The sequence below is a fragment of the Ornithodoros turicata genome, chromosome 4 (assembly GCF_037126465.1).
Source record: "Ornithodoros turicata isolate Travis chromosome 4, ASM3712646v1, whole genome shotgun sequence".
NCBI lineage: Eukaryota > Metazoa > Arthropoda > Arachnida > Ixodida > Argasidae > Ornithodoros > Ornithodoros turicata.
The window spans coordinates 76507185-76527664 of NC_088204.1; the positions used below are offsets into that span (position 1 = coordinate 76507185).

A 20480-nucleotide genomic window follows, 5' to 3' on the forward strand; every position below is an offset into this window, starting at 1 on the left:
CTGACAATACCTGTGGAGTCAGATTCTTCAGCACGAGGAAAGTGCAGCTATTCTGGTCCCAACCTGGAGAAGGACAAGCACATACTGGTGAGGAGGGGTTTCCTTTACTGGGGAGTAAGAGCACAGCGCTAAAAGAGGGACAGAACATACCTTGCGAAGACGACGGAATTCCAGGCGGAGGGCCCCTGGTGTTCTTGTGTGGGGCGCCCCATGGATCAGAATTTTGATGCTGCACGTGCTGGTGCTGTTGGTGCTCGGAACCAATGGATCCCCAGCTGGACTTAGACCCTTGCTTGTTCATGGAGGAGCTGCTGTTTCTAACAAAAGAAAACCAGAAGCTCGAACCCCCATTCCAAAAATCTACTATCTGTGATATCTTTTCGTACCCGTGCATCGCTGGTGTGAACGCCCAAGTGCTCGATGTCAGCGAAGCCAGAGATGCCGCCAGTGAACCTTCGTTTGCGGCCCCTCCTCCGGGAGAGTTGTGCTTCCACCCTCCAAACAGCTCGGTGTCCTTGATTGTGTTCAGCGACAGTGGGGACCGCACCACGCTGCCTGGTGTCAGATGAGGGTCATCTTCCGCACTCTTCATCGTTGATGTCCCCTTCCACGGCTTGCCAGGCTCAAATTCCGCCACGAGGTCGGTGAGGCTGTAGCTCCCGTTATCCTTCCCATCCGACGTCACGCTGCTCGTGGTGGTGGTCGTCGAGGTGGCATCGGGCCAACTGTCCTGAGCCCTCGTTGACCAGGGTCCGTCGTTGTGCCCCAAGAGCGGGTGGAGTCCCGACGACCCTCCCCCGTTGGGTCCCGCCTTGGAGGCTGGCCCCGGGGCGCGACTGAACTCCCCGTTTTGCTGGGGCTGAGAATTCTTTGGCTCTTCCTCGAAGCTGGGGGGTGGTGCAACAGCCGTGGGGAGTTTCCACTGGTTGAGGCGCGACTGTGATGCAGAGTTGTCCTTGAGGCTCAGGTCACGGAAGTCTGTGTGCAGCCCCGAGGGATCGTTTGGCGGCTTGGTGGCGAGGAACGGGGGTGGCGGGGGCTGTTCCATGTTGGATGGGGGTTGAGGTGGGGGTTGGACCTGCTGCTTGAGAAAGAGGGCCTGCTGGGCGGCTATCTGGTTCTGCAGATTGACGATGCGTTGCTTAGTCTGGGTCAGCTGGACGTTGAGCTGGAGCGGGGGCTGCCCCCCCTTGGTGTGGAGCACCTGCTGCTGCTGCTGCAGGGCATGCAACACCTTGATTTGCTGCAGCAGCTGGTAGAGAAGCTGCAGCGTCTGAGGAGCCAGCGGCTGGTTCAAGATCTGCACGCCGGTAAAAGTGGTCACTACAAATTCCGTTCCAGGTGCTAGTTTCAGACTGTACATTAAAGGGACCATGAAATGATCTTCGCGAATTCCCGAGTGCCCTGCTGGAAACGCTTCTCATCATCCCTCACTATCATACACACATCAACTTTGAACCGTATTCAGTGCACTGGGGACGCAGTTACCACTACAAAAATAGCGGGGCGTGACCGCCGGATACATCTCTCGGCCAATTATTGTGGACGACCAGGAGCACACACCCCGCGGGACCGCGTGGGTGCATGGTTTCGTTTTGGACAACAACGACGTCTTATATCTGCCATCGAAATCGGTAGAAATATGGTGAAACGAAAATTGTCAGCGATTGAGAAAGAGGTTATGAGACACACACAGCATCTAGGAATCGTTCCGTACGCAGCAGCTCCCAAAAGGCCTCACAGACAGACATTTTCCGACAGACGAAGCAGCAGCTGAGAGAGGGAAAACCTGCTACGGTAACCATGCTGGCATTACACTTCTGGTAGGATTCTGTGTCGACGATTAGATACGACCTTAGCTCCAGGTCAAATTAAAACATATTTCATGGCAAAGTTCGCAAGCTCGCTTGCTTGCAAAAGACTGTCCGCAAGTCAGCAACATCCCGTGTATGATGTCACGGCCAGTTCGCCTCGCAGTCAGGTCGTAGCAACCGCCGTTCAAGGCCGTGGTTTTGTAGAATATTTTCGCTATTTGAACCATTTCCAACTTCATATTTCACGGGGTGAATGCTTTAGTACAGAGGAACAAATCGAAAATGATCGTAGGTTTGTCAAATATCCCCGATTAGACACGAATGGCTGAACTAAGACTGGCAGTGAAGAAAGTCCTTACCTGTGGGTTCAGGTGGCCCGCATGCACCGCCATCTGAATCTGCTGCACCAGGAGTCGCAGCTGCGCTGCAGAAGGGACATTGGGTTGACCCAAGCGGCCCCCCACCTGACTCCCCATGGGGTTAGGGGCTGCATTTGCCTGCGCACGGAGAAACATCTGCCACTTAACCTCGGACCTCTTACCTTTGCAACAGTTCAGGCAGTAGGGGGGACGGAACCAAACAGAACAAAGAAGGCAAACAGGAAAGGGCACGAGAGAGAGAGAGAGAGATTGCGAGGGTGTGGCCAATTATCCAATAAAGGGTAAGAATATGTCATGCCGGGTTTTTGGGGGGGGCTGTGCGGTAACATTATGCCAAAGTCCAGGATGCCTCTTTTAGGTCTGGAACTCTTCTCACCGTCGCAATATTTGCCCGTGTCTGAACTCAATAAGAGCGCACTAGTCGCGTGCAAGCCACACATGTGCTCACTGCCCGTACAGTAGTATTTTTTCAGTGCTGCCTGGCACTCATAGAAACAGGTAAAGCTGGGATTAAACACACAATCATCATCCAAATTCGCATGCATCCGCTATGCGTGGGTTCCTGGTTTTCGGTGATTATAATTTTTGGGACCTCCCGAAACTCAGCAAAAATGAATGCAAAACGAAGTTACGGTAGTACAAGATTGAATTGGCTTATAACATCATGAAATAACAGAAAACCTCTCTTTGTCACTAATAACTTGGTAAGTATAATCACTAGAGCTGTGCGAATAGCAAAATTTCCATTGCGAATAGTTTACGAATATGTATTTCACTTACACTGCGAATCGAATCCCAATAATTTCTTCAGCTGGCGAATCCAATTCGAATAATCAGAAAATGCTAAATTCGAATAATTTCGAATACCTCATGGTGAAACGTTTTGTGGTGTTGTGCTGTTAGGTGATGTTCTGCTCCAAACATGTGAGCCTTTTCACCCAGCATAACATATCTTGAGAGAAAGGTCCCTCTGTGTTGTGTATGGTAGACTGCATCAGTGGGATGAACTGCAGTGAGAGTTAGCCAACATGTTCTATGCTTTGCTTTGAGTGCATCTCTTCGTTTCTGTGTTTAGATTGTGAATTTCCTGTACTTTTTTTTTAGAAACTGCACATAACTCTGAAACTTGGGAGTACGTTTACTAGAACCTGCAATGCCCAGAGTAGTGTTGACCACGAGGTGTAGACATATAGACTTTAATGACAGAACATTGTAAACAGTGTAAAGCAGGCTTCATCTAACGCTCGTCTGTTATGAGGTGAAGCCGACTTGCAGAAAGGAGCCGCACACCAAAAGAAAAATGGCAGTAACGTGAAGTGGGCTTCACCTAACTCTTGGAAGTAATGAGGCAAAGCCGACTTGCAGAATGGTGATAGAGATACCTCTTTTTAGCACTATTCGTAACATATTCGAAAATTTCGAATACTGCAAATAGCATTCGAATAGCATCTGATATTCATTTCATATTAGAAATTTCGAATATTCGCACAGCTCTAATAATCGCTGAAAACCGGAACCCCCGAATAAACAAGGTGCGAAAAAGCTGGGAGAGCACACAGACATTCACACTCGATAACAAAGCGCCGTCAACAGATTTGCTACGCCCGCATTTTTTCCCCCTCCCCACATACTCCGCACCTTCCTGCAAAGCCGTAAACTAGCCACGACAGCATGCGCACTCCTCTAGGAGCCCAGACAGAAGCAGAGAGAACTGAGAAGGAGAAGAAGCACTAGAACTGAGCCCAAACAATTAAGCCACACAAGCAGCCAAAGCAGCTCCCCTAGGCCTCCTTCCAGAGAGAAGTGTTTTGTTCTTTTTTTTTTTTTTTATAAAGAAAGCCAGGAAGAAGGGAGTGAAGACCAACTCACGGCGGGGGGGCCAAAAGGTGGGGGCTGGACCTGCTGTTGCTGCAGTATCTTGTGCACCAGAGCGGGGCTCAAGCTGCTAATACCGTTCGACAGACTAGAGTTCTGGCCGCCGGCCGAAGCGCCACCCATCCCCGCACCACTAAGTAGACTAGTTGCTGTATTGCCGTTCAGGCCCGAGCCCTAGTGCCATGCAAGGTAACAAAAGAGTAAAATAAGGGGAGGGCAAAAATAAAAGTATATATATATATATATGTAAAATAATGGAAATGCAGGCACTGGAATAATTCTTTTTTTTTTTTTTCAAAAATGACCGTGATAGATGGAACTAATGAGATGAGAAATGAAGATGAAACGAGAAATAAGAGCAAACGACCCCCTCCATGCTCGATTGTCATTTCGTGTCGTTGGGACCCTAGGGGGCACGAAGCAGGTCCATACTTTGTCAAAGACAGGCGATACTGAATGATGGCTGAAAATATGAGATATGCGCTTGCACTGAAGTCATTTCAATTCGGACGAAATACATAGATTAGATTTGCTCAAAAATTCTATCGTGTAATTAGTTTCAGACTAGTTACTAGTTTTTAACACAGTCTTGTTAACACATGTTGATGCAAGTCGTGTGCCGTCGTACGATTCGACGCAGAAGCAGAAACGCTATAAATGTGGATGATTACTTTTCCCCTAGACAGCCCTTCTCGACACCCAATCGTTACGCAGATAGCAACACTGTGCAGACTCACCTTGACCGGTGGCTTGAAGCCCTGTGCTGCACCGTAGCCCGCCCCAAAAATGGGCAGGCCCTGAAATCCTCCCGAGGGGGAGCCGTGGAAGCCCCCTGCGGGCGCCGCGTACGGGGGACCCCCCTCCATAGGTCCTCCGCTACCGTGCTGGTCCCCGGAGTCGTCCCCCCGCATCCCCTTGGGGCCACTGCGGAGGAACTCTCCATCCATCGCGTCGTTGCGGCTCATTGCTTGCAGGTCCACTGGACACGAAAGTAATTCTAAGTAATTCTAATCCCAACCTATTTTGGCCATTTTGTTGCAATTTCAGTTAGAGAAAACCACTTAAAATGGCAAATTGTTGCCAGTTGGTACATGATTTAGGTTTGGAACTAGGAATAAAACACAAGGATAGGAAGTGTGCCGTCCTCCTGTCCTTCTGTTTTGCTCCTAGTTCCAAACGTAAATTCAGTTAGAGAATATGTTGCGAGAGAGAAATAGGGCAAAAACAGACAGCGCACAATTTCAATCGGCCAACTTTCTTAGGGAACTAGGCAGATATGGGACTATGCAAATATATATGCGCAGATATTATCGATATTTTCCGCAGTAACTGCTTAAAAAACATACTTGGAATAGATATGGAACACATACGTGGATATATAGATAATGGAACAGATATTTTAATCGATAAAATCAATCAATAAACATGCATTATAAATTTACGTAAATTAAAAAATGTAAAAAAATTACTTCATTCGCTCGTTTTGATGGAATTTCATAGATATTCTGTTTCAGATAGCAATATTTAAATATTCGATATTTCTGCACCTCTAGTTTACGTAGGAAGAGCAAAAAATAACTTACTGAGAGTATCTTCAAGGTTCATGCTATTGCAGCGCAGAGCATTTTCCACATCTTCCTTCTGTCACGCAAGAGAGAGAGAGAGAAATGAGCAACGCGGAACAACAACGGAAAGGAGGTCTCAACCCACCTTATATCCCATTTCAGTAAGAAGCCGGAACTGCTTGCTTGCGCAAATGAGATCCTTCGTGAGGGGCTTGCCAGCCTGAAAACAACAGCCATGCTGTTGCAAGTAACAACGATCAAGAACCTGACGCACACACCCATCTCGACCATCCTCCTCATCTTTTCTCTCTAAAAAAGCCCACCACGGCAACACTACCAGCACCACCCAGCCAAAACAAGGCCTGCTCGACATCTCCCTTCTGCCTCAACCGCCCGCGGCAGATGAAGGTTGAAACGCAGAGCTGGCCTCCTTTTACTGAGGTGGCACACGCTCAGAGAGAGAGAGAAGCATTCCTACCTGCTTTGCAGGGCCTCCCCACGTACTGGTGTCAATTTGGCCGTCGGCCCAGTTGGGTGGACCCTTGGGTTTGGCTCCCCAGTACCCTGGAGCCCCCATAGGGCTGGTGGGTTCCCCCCAGCTCCCTTTGTCTTCGCCCCAGTTCTCGCCTCCACCCCAGTTGGCCCGTCCTCCGGGCTTGTTGCCCCATCCACCTTCTTTGGGTACCCTGAGCATTCCTGGTGGAGGACCACCTCCGCTGATTGCCTTTCCCTGCGCAAAGATCATGTTCCAAGTTCATGTGCTGCAACTACATCACCTGCGGAAGCATAGCTTCAAGCGTGCGCAGCAACGAGTGCCAAACAAATAAGGGAGCACAGATTAGCGTGCAAATTTCACACTGCTATCTACGTGCAACGAGATCCGTGTTGGCCTCTACGAGTTAGGTGCCTCACTCACACAAAAGTGCCTTCGTAAAGAGACTAAAAACTGGTTCTGCCAGGAGGGGGCAGAACAGGCGATAGTGGGAGTAGAGTGGGGGTGTTCCAAACACACAAACCTCGTGCTGATGCCTCACCGAGGGCATGTCCTTCCAGTGGGACACTTTCCCCTGGCGTGTGGGATTTCCCCACACCGCCGTCCCGTCGTCAAAGTTGGGTCTCCGTGACGCCGGGGGCGATGGCTCTTCCCAGCCCGTCGAGGGGTCTGGCCCGCGCTTGGGTGGTCCTCCCACAGGTGCCGACCAAGAAGCATTCCCAGGCGGTCCCGGAGGGGGTCCCTGCGGACCTCCAGGCATACCCGAAGGCATCCCTGAAGGCATGCTGGGACCATTTTTTGGAGGCCCACTGTTGCCTCCTCCCCACACCGATGTGCCATTGTCTGGCACTCCCCCATGATCTGCAAAAGTACACACGGTCATGCAGCGTTCCAAACGGGGGAATTTGGAGACAATTCCGACGAGACTCCACTCACCGTCCCCTCCCCAGTTTGCAGACTTCGGCGGAGGTGGTGGCGGTGGCCCCCCGCCCCCCCAGTGCTTCTCCCCTCCGCCGTGGTGGCCCCAGGACTGTCCTTCGCCCATGTGGTTGCTGGGTCCACCCTGTCCGCCGTTTCCACCTCCGCTCTGCGCGGGCGTACCCGTCCACAAGTTGGCGGAAGACATCTCGTCGTCGTCCTCCCCCCAGGTGCCCCCAATGTGCATCTGGGGCGCCCACACCTGTTGCTGCGTGTTCTCTTCTCCCTGATAAAAGGAGGAACCTCCCCCTCCCCCCTGTTGTGCTCCAGCAGCGCCACCTGCCTTGCCGCGGCTGCGCATGCTGCTCTCCCAGATCTCCGTGCCCGTGTTGGCTGGCGCTCGCCACATGGGGCCGGGGCACGCCGGCATGTCTTTGGGGTTGGGCTGAGGAGAAGGGGGAGCATCCCACGCCGACTCTTGGTTGATTGTCTGCCGAAGGAACGGTTCCGGACATTAGCTTTATTCTGCACCAAGTCTTACGAAGGTTCAGAAAGGTGGGGAAAAAAAAGAAAGAAAACTAACCGTTTGCCCCCATCCCTCACTGTATGCTGCAGCACGCCTGAGTTCCGAGATGGGCTCCTCCCGCACGACGGGCTTCAAGCCTCCCGGCTGCTGCACAGCGGACGACGAAGACGACGATGCGGATGAAGTGGAAGAAGCTTGGTCGCCGTTTGTGCCACTGTTGCTGCCCTGTGGGCCTTGCTGGTTGGGCAGCAAGCCTTTGCCTGCCGCTTGTGCCCAACTATTGTGCTGTTGACCTTGTTTAGGTGGGGACAGTCCTAGAGGCATCAAACGCGCGATGCTAAATGGCGCAGCGAGGTCTCGTTTCACAAGCACACTATTATTTGCGGGTGTCTCTCGCGGTCAGCCGGTAAATACGCGCAAAAAAAAATCCTACCTGTACTGCCTTCCCCCTGTACATTGTAGTCACCGGGTTGACCTTGTGCGCCAGGCCGGCCAGGACCACCGGGAGCGCTGCCCCACTGAGCTGTGCCCCCCGCCGAAGCCCCGGAACCCCAGCCAGAAGCGGGTCCCCCTGGGGGTGGGGCTCCCCAACCGGAACCGCCGTTGTTCAAAGAGCTTTCCCCGCCACCTAGTAGACCCAATCGTAGAGGTGGGGCACGCGGAGTGGTGCGAGCTCCGCTGCTTGAGGGGGGTTCCTCCCGACCCCCCACGGCTCCCAAGAGGTGGTCGGAGGAAGAGTGGCCGTCGTCTTCGCTGGTCGTCTGCTGCAAAAATGGACACTAAACGAGGCTGCTCAAATTTTAAGGAAAAAAAAAAAAACTTGGAATGTTAGGTTTTCCCATAGCTTTTCCCCCTTCCATTTTCCCATGGCTTTTAACTCTACAGGGCTCCTGTGGCTTGCTCTTCCAGGCACCTTGTGCTCCAAGTACAAGTATTAGAGTATTATCGGAGACAGAACGATTGTTTATCGCTAGCCTAGCCAGGGGCATCAGAAGGTAGGGGGCAGGGGGGTGACTGCCCCCCCTTGAGCTTGGACAGAACAACTACGTATTAGTGATTATAATGAATTACATTATCTGGCGCAGGGAGGGAGCATGACCTCCCTGCGGCCAGCCATCCTATCTGCGGCGCAGTAATAATTTGAGAGCTGACGGGCTCGATTTCTTTTTCTGCTTACGTTGAACACGACTATAGGACGGCTATAACATGGCCGCATTATTTGAAATTGCACTCACTGTTGTTACAGATGATAGCAAGACAAATATGATTTTAATGAAAGCAGCGTTGAACATGAATGTTGCAGAAACAATCGCGCGTGATAAGCAGAGCTATACAGCATCGCCAAGGATCATGGTGCTACAGCGCTAATGAATGACGCTGTTACGAACTATGCATTGCTGTTAGGAACGATGGTCTGACGCGAGACGTCACACGTGAAAGCACAGTAAAACCCTATACATAGTTTCCCGCCCAAACGACAAGTGATGAGGGCAATGCCAGTGCAAGCGAGCACTTCTTCATAACCCGTCAGCTGAGATGTACCCACAGTAAACCATCCTACATTCTGGATAATGTCATTACTCTAATTCCACTCTGTTTCATCAGCACTTACAATGCCAATGCAGGCTTTCAGTGTCCATGGAGGATTTTCGAAGTGTAAGTTGTTTTTACGGTTTTCAGTTTGCCTCATGAGAACAACACATTTCACTGTACATGTGAAGATAAGCATGTATGTCTTGTGTTAAGCCAATACACAAATACATATTCCTCATTAGCCCTTTTCAAGTGTGTGTGTCCTGGGGCATTTTTCTAAGGATCAGCAGCACATAACTGTGACAATGTTAGTTTATCAGGGCTTAGCTGTTACTCTTAGAAGCCTTTATCCAATGGCGTGACATTGACAATTTGATTCGATATTCGAAGGGAATTTTGCAGACATTCGTATTTGATTTGTATTACAAAATTTTGAAATTTGCACACTTCTACTGAAAAGAAATCCTGCAGCGGTCATCAGGTCCTGTCAGGTTACCTGCAGCAGTAACCTGACATGGCACAAAAATCTAGAACACTGTCCTGCCAGTGATCTGCAAGTGCCAGCAGAAAGTCACTAATAGAAGTCAGAGTCAGCTTAAGTAAGTCAGTTTGTGGCCATCAGTTACTGAAAGTCCCCCCAAAATACACAAAACAGTTATAGCTAATTATGCAAGTTTATTGTCTTAATTGTTTGAGTTTGATTTGGAATTTCCTGGTGCAAAGATATGTCATTGCCTTCATGACCTCTATTATGTCATATGATAACAAGTTATGCAAGTGCCTTTTTATCCCTCTTTCAAAAGTTACGCAAGTTACCTATATTTGAGTCTCAGAAAAAAGTTAATGCTTCAAGTGCCACTAAATGAGGGGTACGTATTTATTAAATGGCTTTAAAATGCGATTAAACGTGGAATAGTTCCCTTCCCTCATTCCCAAACGACACATAGCAACTAAGAATACGTCATAAAGTATGACACTAGTTATACCAATTGATGATGCGAACACTGACACAAAATATGTTTTCAAGAAATAGCTTTCTATGTAGGCACACACTCAATTCAAACTCAAACTTCACTGGTCAACGGCCACGTAAGGACGCACGTACCCAGGAATGGCGTCGGCACGCCTCAGGAATGTTGCTGTGCTGAGCACCGGGTTGTTGCATGGCAAGAAGAGAAGAAGGCTGGTTGGCCCCAGGAGACTGGTGACTATTGCTGCCGTGGGTAGGCACGGAAGAACACTGAGTGGGATGAGTGGGATTGCCGCTACCCTGCTGCTGCTGCATGGCTGCCAGGCCGCTGGTTGAGCGTTGTATCACAGACTGAACGGGGTGCTGCTGGGGGACATCCCAGCGGACCCCAGAGGATGTGGACGAGGGAGGCAGCAAACTCCCTCCTTCCTCACCAGGGTTGGTAGTGGTGCTGCCAGTGTGCCATGGCTGCTGTTGAGAATCCTCCGCACCTGCACCAGTTTCGCTCGCTTTGAAGCGGGACTCCGCAACGCAATCACCAGACGACAATGCTGGGTGGCGTCACGTAATCATCCTTCGGACGAACCGCCGTAGTATGGAGCTCTGTTTTCTGCTCTTCGCATTTCGGTTTTATTTACAAATTAATTACTCGCACAAAATGAAATTCGGTGAGGGGGTGGTTCATCTTCGATAGGATGCTCACCAAATTTTCGTTTTTTTTTCAAATGTTTGCGATATCTTTGGAGGTGGGGGAGACCACTGACATTTATATCCTGTGTTGGCAGGGCACAGAACGTGGAAAACTCATAGTGCAATAAAACTGAGTTTAAGAACATGTTAAAGATGAACACACACACACAAGCACACAAAGGCTCAAAACTCTCGAGCGCATTGGCACAGTCTACAGATTTTTTAAGAAAATATAACCACATAAAGGTGCTAGTAATGGCGATGGAAGTTTTTGCGATGCAGGAGACACTATAACCAATTATGAGTAGGAGAGTGAAATGGTTTTAAAATTAAGATGATCAATTTCAAAAGGTAATACATGCACAAAAAGGCTTCGTACATCTGTAAATTCATGACGGACTGCTAGATGCCCACTATGTGTGATGATACTGATATTGCTAATAAATTTATAAATTCTTCAGAAAATCTGGCAAGGGACTCGTCAACTAGCAATAAGCCAGGAAACGTACATTGGGAATGATCAAGAAGACGGTCGAACCTCAACAACTTTGAGACAAATATTAGAGCATACATTTCTTTTAATTATTCCAAAAAGTCCTCATCTGCAAATGACAGCAAAGACTGACCTTTGGACTGGGCAACCCTGAGCCTAGAGGTCATGGAGGACGACTGAGTGTTGGCGGTGCAGTTGGGTGCCCTAGCTGCCTCCCGAGGCTCCGCCCCATTCCTCGGGTCCCATGCCTAAGCAAAACACACCACACCTTTACAACATTGCACGTAGCTTCTACAAGAATAGAGCCCAATTTATCAAATCCTTACGCCGCACACACCTGAAAGAAAGACTTCTGTCACTCCAGATAAGGACACGTTGGGTGAGAAAAAATCCAATTCGTTAATACTTTTCCGTACATTTTTGCATATTTCCTGCCAGTTTAGGGCATTATGAAGACTTATTCTTTTGCAACATTAACCGAAACTCACTTTTACGAAAAAAAAGAAAAAAAGTGGAAAGCAGGCTAACTGAGTAGAGCAATTTCTTGGGCCCTTTGATTCGAACTCACGATAAAAGCGCTGAAATACGAAGAAAGGGACAGACAGACCTTCTGTTCATCCCTTTCTTCATATTTTAGCGCTTTTATCGTGAGACTGACTGCTCAGACACCAGAGAAGACTCGGGTGAGGTGTAGCACATTTGCAATGCAATAACGTATAAAAGACAAAAGGCAAAGCCTCCTCCACCCTCTTAGAGGTCAGCAACACGTCTGCATACAAACCGATGCTGTTTACAGCCCACAGCAGACAGACCGACAGCTTGTGTGTAACCCGCGTAACACTACGAGCTGAACCCCGTTTTGACCTATATTCCAAGTACGCCCCCTCCTGCCCTTGCACAAACAGCTGCTACACCGATCTCACCCGTGCAGTGACATAACCGTCTGCTTGCGGCAAATATGATTTTGCCGGTCAAACTGTCGCTGAGGAGGAGAAGAAGCGGAGAAAACACTCACCCCGCCATTATTCTGGCCGACAAAGAAATCACTTCTTTTTTCGTCGTTTTGCATCTCACTGTCAACTCTGAAAAGAGCCAAGTACGTGCAGTTAAACACACCTGCTCCGAGCAAAAACATTGGTGAAAGCTGTCTTTGGGTAAGCGTCACTATGTGTTAACACATTGGTGTGTATCTCAAATACATCTATACATCCCAGCTGGGAGAGTGGTTGAGAGTGCTTGATGCATAGACACATACTTCATCGTGCAGCCATACAGCTTCTGCTATTTCTTCCTGTGCGTGCATCAAGAACAGTTTTTCTCGTGGCTATATCTATGCATGATAGATTCTAAACGGTTTAGCGAAGTTACCGTTTTAGTATTTCAACTCGGCAACTTCGCACATTTCTGCTGCGAGTGATGCTTTTCTCTTGTTCCGAAAGCGCAGCTGCCGCGCTAGGTCTACCAGTGGACATTGCGTAACTCATTAGACACGCCAACTAACGAAGACGTACAACGCGTACCAAAACGAAGGCGCTTCGCTGGCGGAGAACAAAGTCCGCTAAGCAAAACAGTCTGCGACGCACCCAGCTTCAATCTCACACACTTACCATGGAGAAGGAAATCGCTTTATTTCTTTTATATAAATGCCACAGCACAACGCAATCTTAGAGAATACTGCAACTACGACAGGTAAAAAGAGCAGTCATTCAGTGATAAAGGAGGAAAAAAGAAAAAAAAATGCACGTCGCTAACCAGGAGCAAGCGGCGACAAGACGAGCGGCCACTTCAAACGGACTGACTGCCTACGTAGACAAATCGATATTTCGACGTCACGGGATAGAGATCGCGCCCACAGAAAAACAATAACAAAGGCGTCTCCTCCAATAAGCAGCCGCGCAGCAGACAAGTTAAAAGAAGTAAGCATAACCAATACGAACTAATAAAAATAATAAAATCGGAAGCATCGCAACTCAATAACGGGATCGTCGTCTGCTCGGAAGTCACGCGCAGACGAGCACCGCAGCAGACGTCGCGCTCTTCAGAATGGAAGTACGCAGCCGCCATAAATACAGCCAGCGAGCGATTTCGTAACTGTTGTTGTCGGTTAAACGCAGCCACCTTCTCGCCAAAATGTCGGTTAACAGATCCGAGTCTGAGACACAGTAAATTTGCATCGTTCGTTGGCTCCGTTTCCGAAGACTTGCACAAAACACGGGGTATTTTGCTCCGCACATCCGGGCCAAAGCAGCACGAAAACGAACGGAGGTACACAGCAGAAATAGCATCAGCTGTTAGCACGCACCCGGGTCCCAGCCGAACGTTCCGCGCCCTCCAGAAGATGTATGTGTTCATGAGCAGGCCGCTAAAATCCGTCCCAAACGTTCATAAAGCACGAACACGCACGGCCGAAACATTTATTCCAACACAGGCCCGAGAAGTGAAGCACGTCACAGAAATTCAAGGGCAACTAGGCCTAACTGCGGTCGGACTCTCCATCTTCCGTTACAACGCACATATCGAGCTGCAACTCTTCGCAAGCTAGAGACTAATAATTTCTATTAGACTTACTTGTACTCAAATTTTCGCATCCATATTCAGCTCCTCAACACCCGGGCGTGGATACGATCAGAAGGAACCATAGAATATACGACCAGCAGCCATTTTGGCTGCCTTGATATCAGAGGGCAAGGGAGACATGGGTACCTCGCCGCCGAAGCCCTCCCCTCTCTCACACTGACGTCCTACCCTCTGCGGGAGGAGTCGACTCGGCCCAGAGCGAAACGGCCGTCTGCTTCCAACTCGCAACACGCAGACGACATACACAATGCTTTTTACGATTTTCTGCGCGATAACCCAGCCACTGCGCTTCACCTGAGACAAATTTTAGATGTGCAGTTTTTTTTACTTTTTAACTCCGAGATAACACAGCATAGGGGGTTATCTTTTATTTTCTACGCAAGCCGCGTATATCGCTCGAAGGCGCGCACAGGGCGAGCTGCGACGACCGGTTACATCACGTGAACGAAATGCCACGCTGCTGAGAGAGAAAGAAGGAGAGGGGGAGAGAGATACCGGTCTAGTTTAAGGGGCCGTCCACTTAACGGTATTTGTCGGCTGGGCTGATTTCTGTCTCGATATCTCTGGTCGCTAGCTTCGAGCCATGCTTAGAGCAGAGATGTGACAGTTCACGTTAGCATTTCTCAGAGCCATACCCGACCGTAATATTCCCTTTGGTAAACCACCTCAAAAGTGAACCGCGCGAGGACCAATCACTGATGGGCATGGCGGTCACGTGACCACGCCCTCCGTACGATGAATGCCGGGAATTCGGATAACAGTTTCGTTTTTGTTCTCTGTGAACGTGGTAGGAATTAATAACCGAGAGAGCGTGTCTCTGTTGCGACACAATGGGTTCGTAATGAATGGGGACCTATCCGTCTTTCACGGCCGATAGCCACGCTCTATAATGAAGTGAAATAAGGTATGGGTGGCTCCTGTCTCAAATAGGCCACGTTTCTTAAACATTTCTATTTTGCATGTGTACTATTTATGTGGTCACATGCAATAAAAAAAAAACGAAAAAATTTGTTTCTGGCACATCGTAACTGCGAATGTTACCTACCGATTCGCAGTTGAGCACTGGTTTCCCTCACTGGAGCTGACCTGGAGTGGCAGAAGATGCAGGAACAATTATCCGCAATTGTACAACAACAACAACAACAAAACGATCACCTCTACTTTATATTCAGTTTTGTCAACCTTAAAAATGTCAGAGTGGTTGCTCAACCACATGAACATGATTCAGCAGATTGTTCACTTACTTGGGATGATTTCCCTGAATCACAAGGAGGGGTGTCCATCTGAAGAGAGAGATAAGATATGAGTGGAGATTGGCAATGAGAGAGAGAGATAGAGAGAGAAAGTGGTACCTGAGGGACAGGCACTTGGTTGGGAAGTTGCAGAGGAGAGTCCTGATGCCTTCTCTGCGAATCTTCCCGGGAACTTTGGTAATACGACATCTCCTAGAAAAAAAGAACAAACAACAAAAGATGAGCGCACGTGGACATGTTTCACACGCTTCCAGTGCTCTGCGCGTTGGCAGTGCGTCCAATCACGTACCTGACCATTGAAGTGAGGTTGGCTCGTTACACCAGCTTCTTTTTGAGCACTATCCATGATATATCTGTTTGATTGGCCTGCAAGCAGCAGCAGTAGTATAGTACAAACATAGTCAAATATAGTGAGCTCACCGTGCAATTAAACCCGGTGTCCTTACATTGTACCCGATTATTTTATTCGGTACACCGTCCAGCAGTGGCAATATGCATGGTGTGTCGCGTAAGACTGACTAGAATTTTCTTAAATTTGTGGTTTGGTCATCGAATATATGTATTCCCAATGGGGCCTACTCAAAGGTGGTGGTGTATCGGTAATTAGTGCAGCCATTAATTAACTACAATAATTAATATTTATAATTTGTGAAAGTAGGTGGACCATGAGATTGCAAAGAAGTAGGCCTCAACCCTGAGGAGTCTCGTCCGCTAGAACCGAAACCGCTTTTCTGTGCTCCAGTAAAAAATGTGCGAAAATGCATAACTTCCGAGCGTTGCGCAAAATTGGCAATCCTTTTTCCTATCCCCCCTCTCAGTATCACCCTTTCTCGACTGACATCGTGCTGTTCCTCAAAGCATGAAGTACCCCCACCTCCAGTGTCCCAGTCAATACCGCTATGCATAATGCAAAACCCCGAGACCAGGGAACATGAAAGGACAGACACAAACACGAAGTCTCAAACAGAGCTGCTGAGACTTCGAGTTTGTGTCTGTCCTTTCGTGTTCCCTAGTCTCGGGGTTTTACATTATGCATCATCTTCACCAGCTCGCTTGCTTCCTAGCCATTTTTTTCAATACCGCTATGTTTTGTTTTGTTAGAGCCTGCAAGGACGTACCACACTTATCGAGCCGCGGATTTCAGCGATTTTATTTTTGTTATCTGCGTGGTTTTTGGAAGGTCTGAAAGCTTTGCAACCAGCTTTCGTGCAGCGTTTTAGCAATAATGTAGGTTGAAAAATTGCAGCACTATTTCCCATCACACCCACTCAGGGGGGCCCTCGTGGGGTGCTCCATGTTTTGAAGAACAGCCTGACGTAATTTGAGAGAGGGTGAGAGAGAGATGGGGGCGAGGAAGGGATATGAAAAGATGGCTGCGAAACTCGTGCAACGCTCGAAAGTTGCGCATTTTCGCATATTTTTTACCAGAGCACAGAAAAGCGCTGCGGTTTCAATTCTAGTCAACGAGACTCCTCGGGGTTGAAACCTACAACTTTGCAATTCCGTGGTCAACCTATTTTCACCAATTATAAAGATCAATTATGAAAGTTAATTAACGGCTGCACTATTTACTGACGCACCACCACCTTTAAGTAGGCCTCATCGGGAATAGATATATATATTCAACGACTTTTCCGAAAGAAAAACAAACCACGAATTTAAGAAAATTCTCGTCAGTCTTACGTGACGCACCTGTATAGTTTACGCAATTATGTAGGCACCCATGGAGCGGTGCGTGATGGTTATGATTGTTAGTTTCCGAAAAGCAACTTTTGGACACGTTTGCTTAGTCGTAAGGAATGCATCTAAAGAGTTTTCCGAATAAAGAGAGTATGATTTCAATTATCATAGTTTTTGGTCTGTGTACCATTTTCTGTACCAAACCGTGGCTGCTACAATGAGTGCACTACATGGTACACACCATCATGTTCAATGCATATTGCCACTCTGCACAATTAACTTTTGGTTCCTAAAGTTTCCCTCTACACCAGACAACAATGTAAGCAGAAGCTATGGTACACCACCAGTTATTTTTTTCCCAGCTGCTCTATGCAGGGCCGGCATCTACAGTTGGGGCGGAGGGGGCGGGGGACAGGGGAGCCCACCAAAAGGGGCGCCAAAAGTTCGGGCAGCAAGAATGCGTGGAGGGGGCACAAATTTCCCACTTGTCCCCACGGAGTACACGCCGGCCCTGGCTCTACGGTTTGCAAAACTCCACCAATCACAGAAGCCCCCTCAAGAACCCGGCCAAACCCAGGACAGCACACGACACACAAACGCATAAAAACAGCGCATCCCGAAAAGAGGGGAAAAAGAAAACAAAAAAGGAAAATCGAGAGAAACAGAGACACCCACTGCTCATTCAAGCAAAAGTCACAGGAAAGCATTCTACTACTTCGTCTTTCGTGCTTATTAGTGAAGAGAATCGCGGTGGGGTTAGTCCGAGGGAGCGTGATGGCCAGCCGCCGAAATGCAGTCTTACTTTGGTCCGTCCAACTCTTGGCTCGTTTCGTCGGCGGCTGGCATTCCAGGGGCAAGAAGGGGGACGTTCTAGCCTTCATTTGGAAATACAAGGCGTTTTTGCCAGTAAGCTATCCTTGCCTACAGCGGCCTTAGGCTTCCGTGGCATTTTCTCCCGATACTATTGTAAGCATGTAAAACAGGAGTTAAGAAGCAGTACTAAGAGGTGGAACACAACATAAGTCGCTATACGCTCATGTAGTATTCATTTTCTGCGTTCAGTTAGTCAGGAGTACTAAGGTGCACACTGAAATGTAGCAGAACCTACTCTCGATGCAGCATGACATGGAGGCGCCATTGACTGTGATGAGCTTCTTCTGAAAGGACAGAACAGAGGAGACAAATTGAAGAAATGGCTCGTTTTCTGCGCGATTTACTACTGTTCTTTCTGTTTTCACTTTTTCCTCATCTGTAACGCAATCACGAAATCAGCATGCCTCCCAGCAAACACTGCGGGGTATCGTTTTTGCAACATTTTACGGGGCAGAGATCTCTGCCACGACAAGCTCTTCTCTACCCTGCCGATTACGGCCATATCCTGCCTCGACACCGACGTTGTGTTTTCTCACCGCCCGACGGTATGCAACACGAACGGAAAGAGCAATCAAGCGCGCCCCCGTTCCATTGTGTATCACTAGCTACTGTAATAAAATTTCCCGCCGAAACACCGCAACGGCGTCGTTCAAACGGCAGAATGGTCGCGGTAAATTACAGAAACGGCGTAACAAGTAACCGCGTTCCGTAGCAGACGGCATTCGAACGTCCGGCAAAGAAGAAAAAGTTCGTCTGCTCCACATTCGGCCCTTTCCCGTCCAGCGGAACGCGCAGCAAAAGAGTGGAAAGGGCCACAAGGAAGGAAAAAGGTCAACGGCCTCACGGACTGCCTCCTCGTGTTGCCGGAAGAAAGGAAGTATACGTACCCTAGCGTCACACGGTAGCGTGCTGCCTGGCGTAACAGAGCACCGCTTGGCCAGTTATATAAAGAATTCGCTCTTCCTTTTCCCCTCTGGACCGCACGGACGCGAATCGGTGATCCAATTGTCGCTTACCAACCGTGCAAGTACCAAAAAATAAAGCGAGAAAAGCAGCATGTGGCGCAAACTTTATGACTCAAAGTGGCTTATCAAAGAGCCAATATGAAAAGCCAATTTGTTCCGGCGATTCAAGGATCGTAAAGTACGCGTTTGGCAAAGAAAAAAAAAATGAAGAAATCGGTTAGGCTTCTACAGCGCGTGACTTGCGCGGTACTTATCGAAGTTCGGGTCGTGGTCAGCTCACATATTCCACTAACGTGGTTCAGTACACGGTAGCACAGTCCTCTGTAACGTCTACGTAACCGTGTATTCACACGAGCGACATTCCCCAGAATACCCCGCGGAAGATGCGAGAAACGCAGCTTTACTGCTGTCAACGCTGTGTCTTCACGCACACCGCTAACCGTGGGGAATACGCTGCGAAACAGCCACAAGATATTCCGTAGCAGACGACAGGAAGAGACGCCGACGATATCTGCTAAGCGTCGCCTGCTAAGTGCGCAATACGCCACTCCCGTGCGAATGCTCAACATAACACTGGGCGGAACTTCGGCTCTGTGTGCAGTGTTTTCGCTTTTTCTTCCACTAGAACCTTCCGTGAGGATATCGCTCGAGTGAATACACGGTAACTGTCGTGGTGAAAGCGGTACTCTCGGGAGTAATTATCACTAAAGCGCACCTTCCTGTGACATCCGACAGCCGCACCACGCCCCCTTCCGCACTTTAAAAACAAACGCGCTAAGTACGCTGTGTGGGGTGGCCGACTTCCTTCAACCTTCAGTGTGACGGCGTCAGTATAGAGGCAGATACTTGTCGTTTCCATAGAGTTGTGCTGCGCCATTTGAGTGCGCCAGAAAAACTGCGCGGGAAGCAGTTCGAACCACTTTTGTCTCCCCAGGGGCACTATAAATAAGACAGGAACGCGTTGGCCCGGTTAAGCAGCATCGAGAACTAAGTGCGAACGCATGCCGATAAGAAATCGTTCTTCGGATCTTATTCCGTGGCATTTTCCACCCAAGTACGTGCCGCGCTTCGACAGATACAAAAGAAATAAAAACCTCATCCGCTCAAGACATACGATAGCAGACGACGTCCGGCCTTGTAGACAATGGCCGCAACCCGCTGTTTCGTATCGACACTTTTGCAGACGGCAACTTCCCTTTCTTGACTGTCAACGTCTAAACGCAAGCGTACGCACTGGAAGACTATTATCTGTTAAGCTTCTGAACCTTTTTTTTCTTCGCACTACACTTTCAGACTACTACGAAACAAGCGCATAAAAACAAAACGTCGCTCAGGAAACCTAATAATTTCCGGTACAGGTAAGGCTAAGAAAGAAAACGGCCGGTGGCGAGGAGGACGAAGCGCAGAAGTAGTACGCATGCGCCGCGGGGTTCTAGCGCGATAAAAAGCATGAGGGACCCTGCCGTGAGGCTAGTAGTTGTTACGCAATAGCAGTTCATTCTACATTTAGCGGAGGACGCCGGTATCAGCAACGCGATGCGCCGGCGAGCACCTCACGGCGAACTGGGTCACGATTTGCGCCCATCTAGCGCGCTGCAGCGCTACAAGCAGCGCGCGCTCTGCGTGCGCCAAGAAACAATACAACTTACACAGCCATATCCCTGAAGCTCACGTATCCAGTCTGCAACGGTATCACTTTCATAGTGGTGAAACGGAAAATATTTCCCAATATGTTGGGGAAAACCGTGACACCGCACATGAAGCTCAAACGGCCCCAACAAATGGAAAACGGAACAAATGTGAAAAAGCAAATTTTATCCCAAAAGGAAAAGATCGGTCACGTGACGAAGTGTTCTCGCAGGCTACAGGCCTGCT

The 20480-nt window shown here is 48.9% G+C and overlaps 1 protein-coding gene across 9 annotated transcripts in view; it reads right to left on the reverse strand.

Moving 5' to 3' along the window:
* The window catches only part of LOC135391912 (protein Gawky-like), a 31849-nt gene that overhangs the window by 10266 nt on the left and 1103 nt on the right, over positions 1–20480 (reverse strand). Inside the window, exons 1-21 of one of the 9 annotated variants that reach the window (XM_064622473.1) lie at positions 17570–17695; positions 15377–15453; positions 15187–15279; positions 15079–15117; positions 14880–14920; positions 12273–12339; positions 11391–11505; positions 10210–10565; positions 8005–8335; positions 7629–7885; positions 7064–7535; positions 6669–6988; positions 6113–6364; positions 5780–5854; positions 5653–5710; positions 4807–5048; positions 4064–4243; positions 2174–2311; positions 387–1300; positions 151–317; positions 11–63 (exon numbers count right to left, since the gene is read on the reverse strand). In XM_064622473.1, the coding sequence (XP_064478543.1) occupies positions 11–63; positions 151–317; positions 387–1300; positions 2174–2311; positions 4064–4243; positions 4807–5048; positions 5653–5710; positions 5780–5854; positions 6113–6364; positions 6669–6988; positions 7064–7535; positions 7629–7885; positions 8005–8335; positions 10210–10565; positions 11391–11505; positions 12273–12339; positions 14880–14920; positions 15079–15117; positions 15187–15279; positions 15377–15453; positions 17570–17648 (4326 nt within the window). In that variant the 5' untranslated portion in view covers positions 17649–17695. Of the gene's footprint in view, positions 1–10; positions 318–386; positions 1301–2173; positions 2312–4063; positions 4244–4806; positions 5049–5652; positions 5711–5779; positions 5873–6112; positions 6365–6650; positions 6989–7063; positions 7536–7628; positions 7886–8004; positions 8336–10209; positions 10566–11390; positions 11506–12272; positions 12340–13825; positions 14115–14879; positions 14921–15078; positions 15118–15186; positions 15280–15376; positions 15454–17569; positions 17699–17875; positions 17925–20480 lie in introns of those variants that run through there. The other 8 variants (XM_064622471.1, XM_064622470.1, XM_064622469.1 and 5 more) reach the window with 8 other exon arrangements.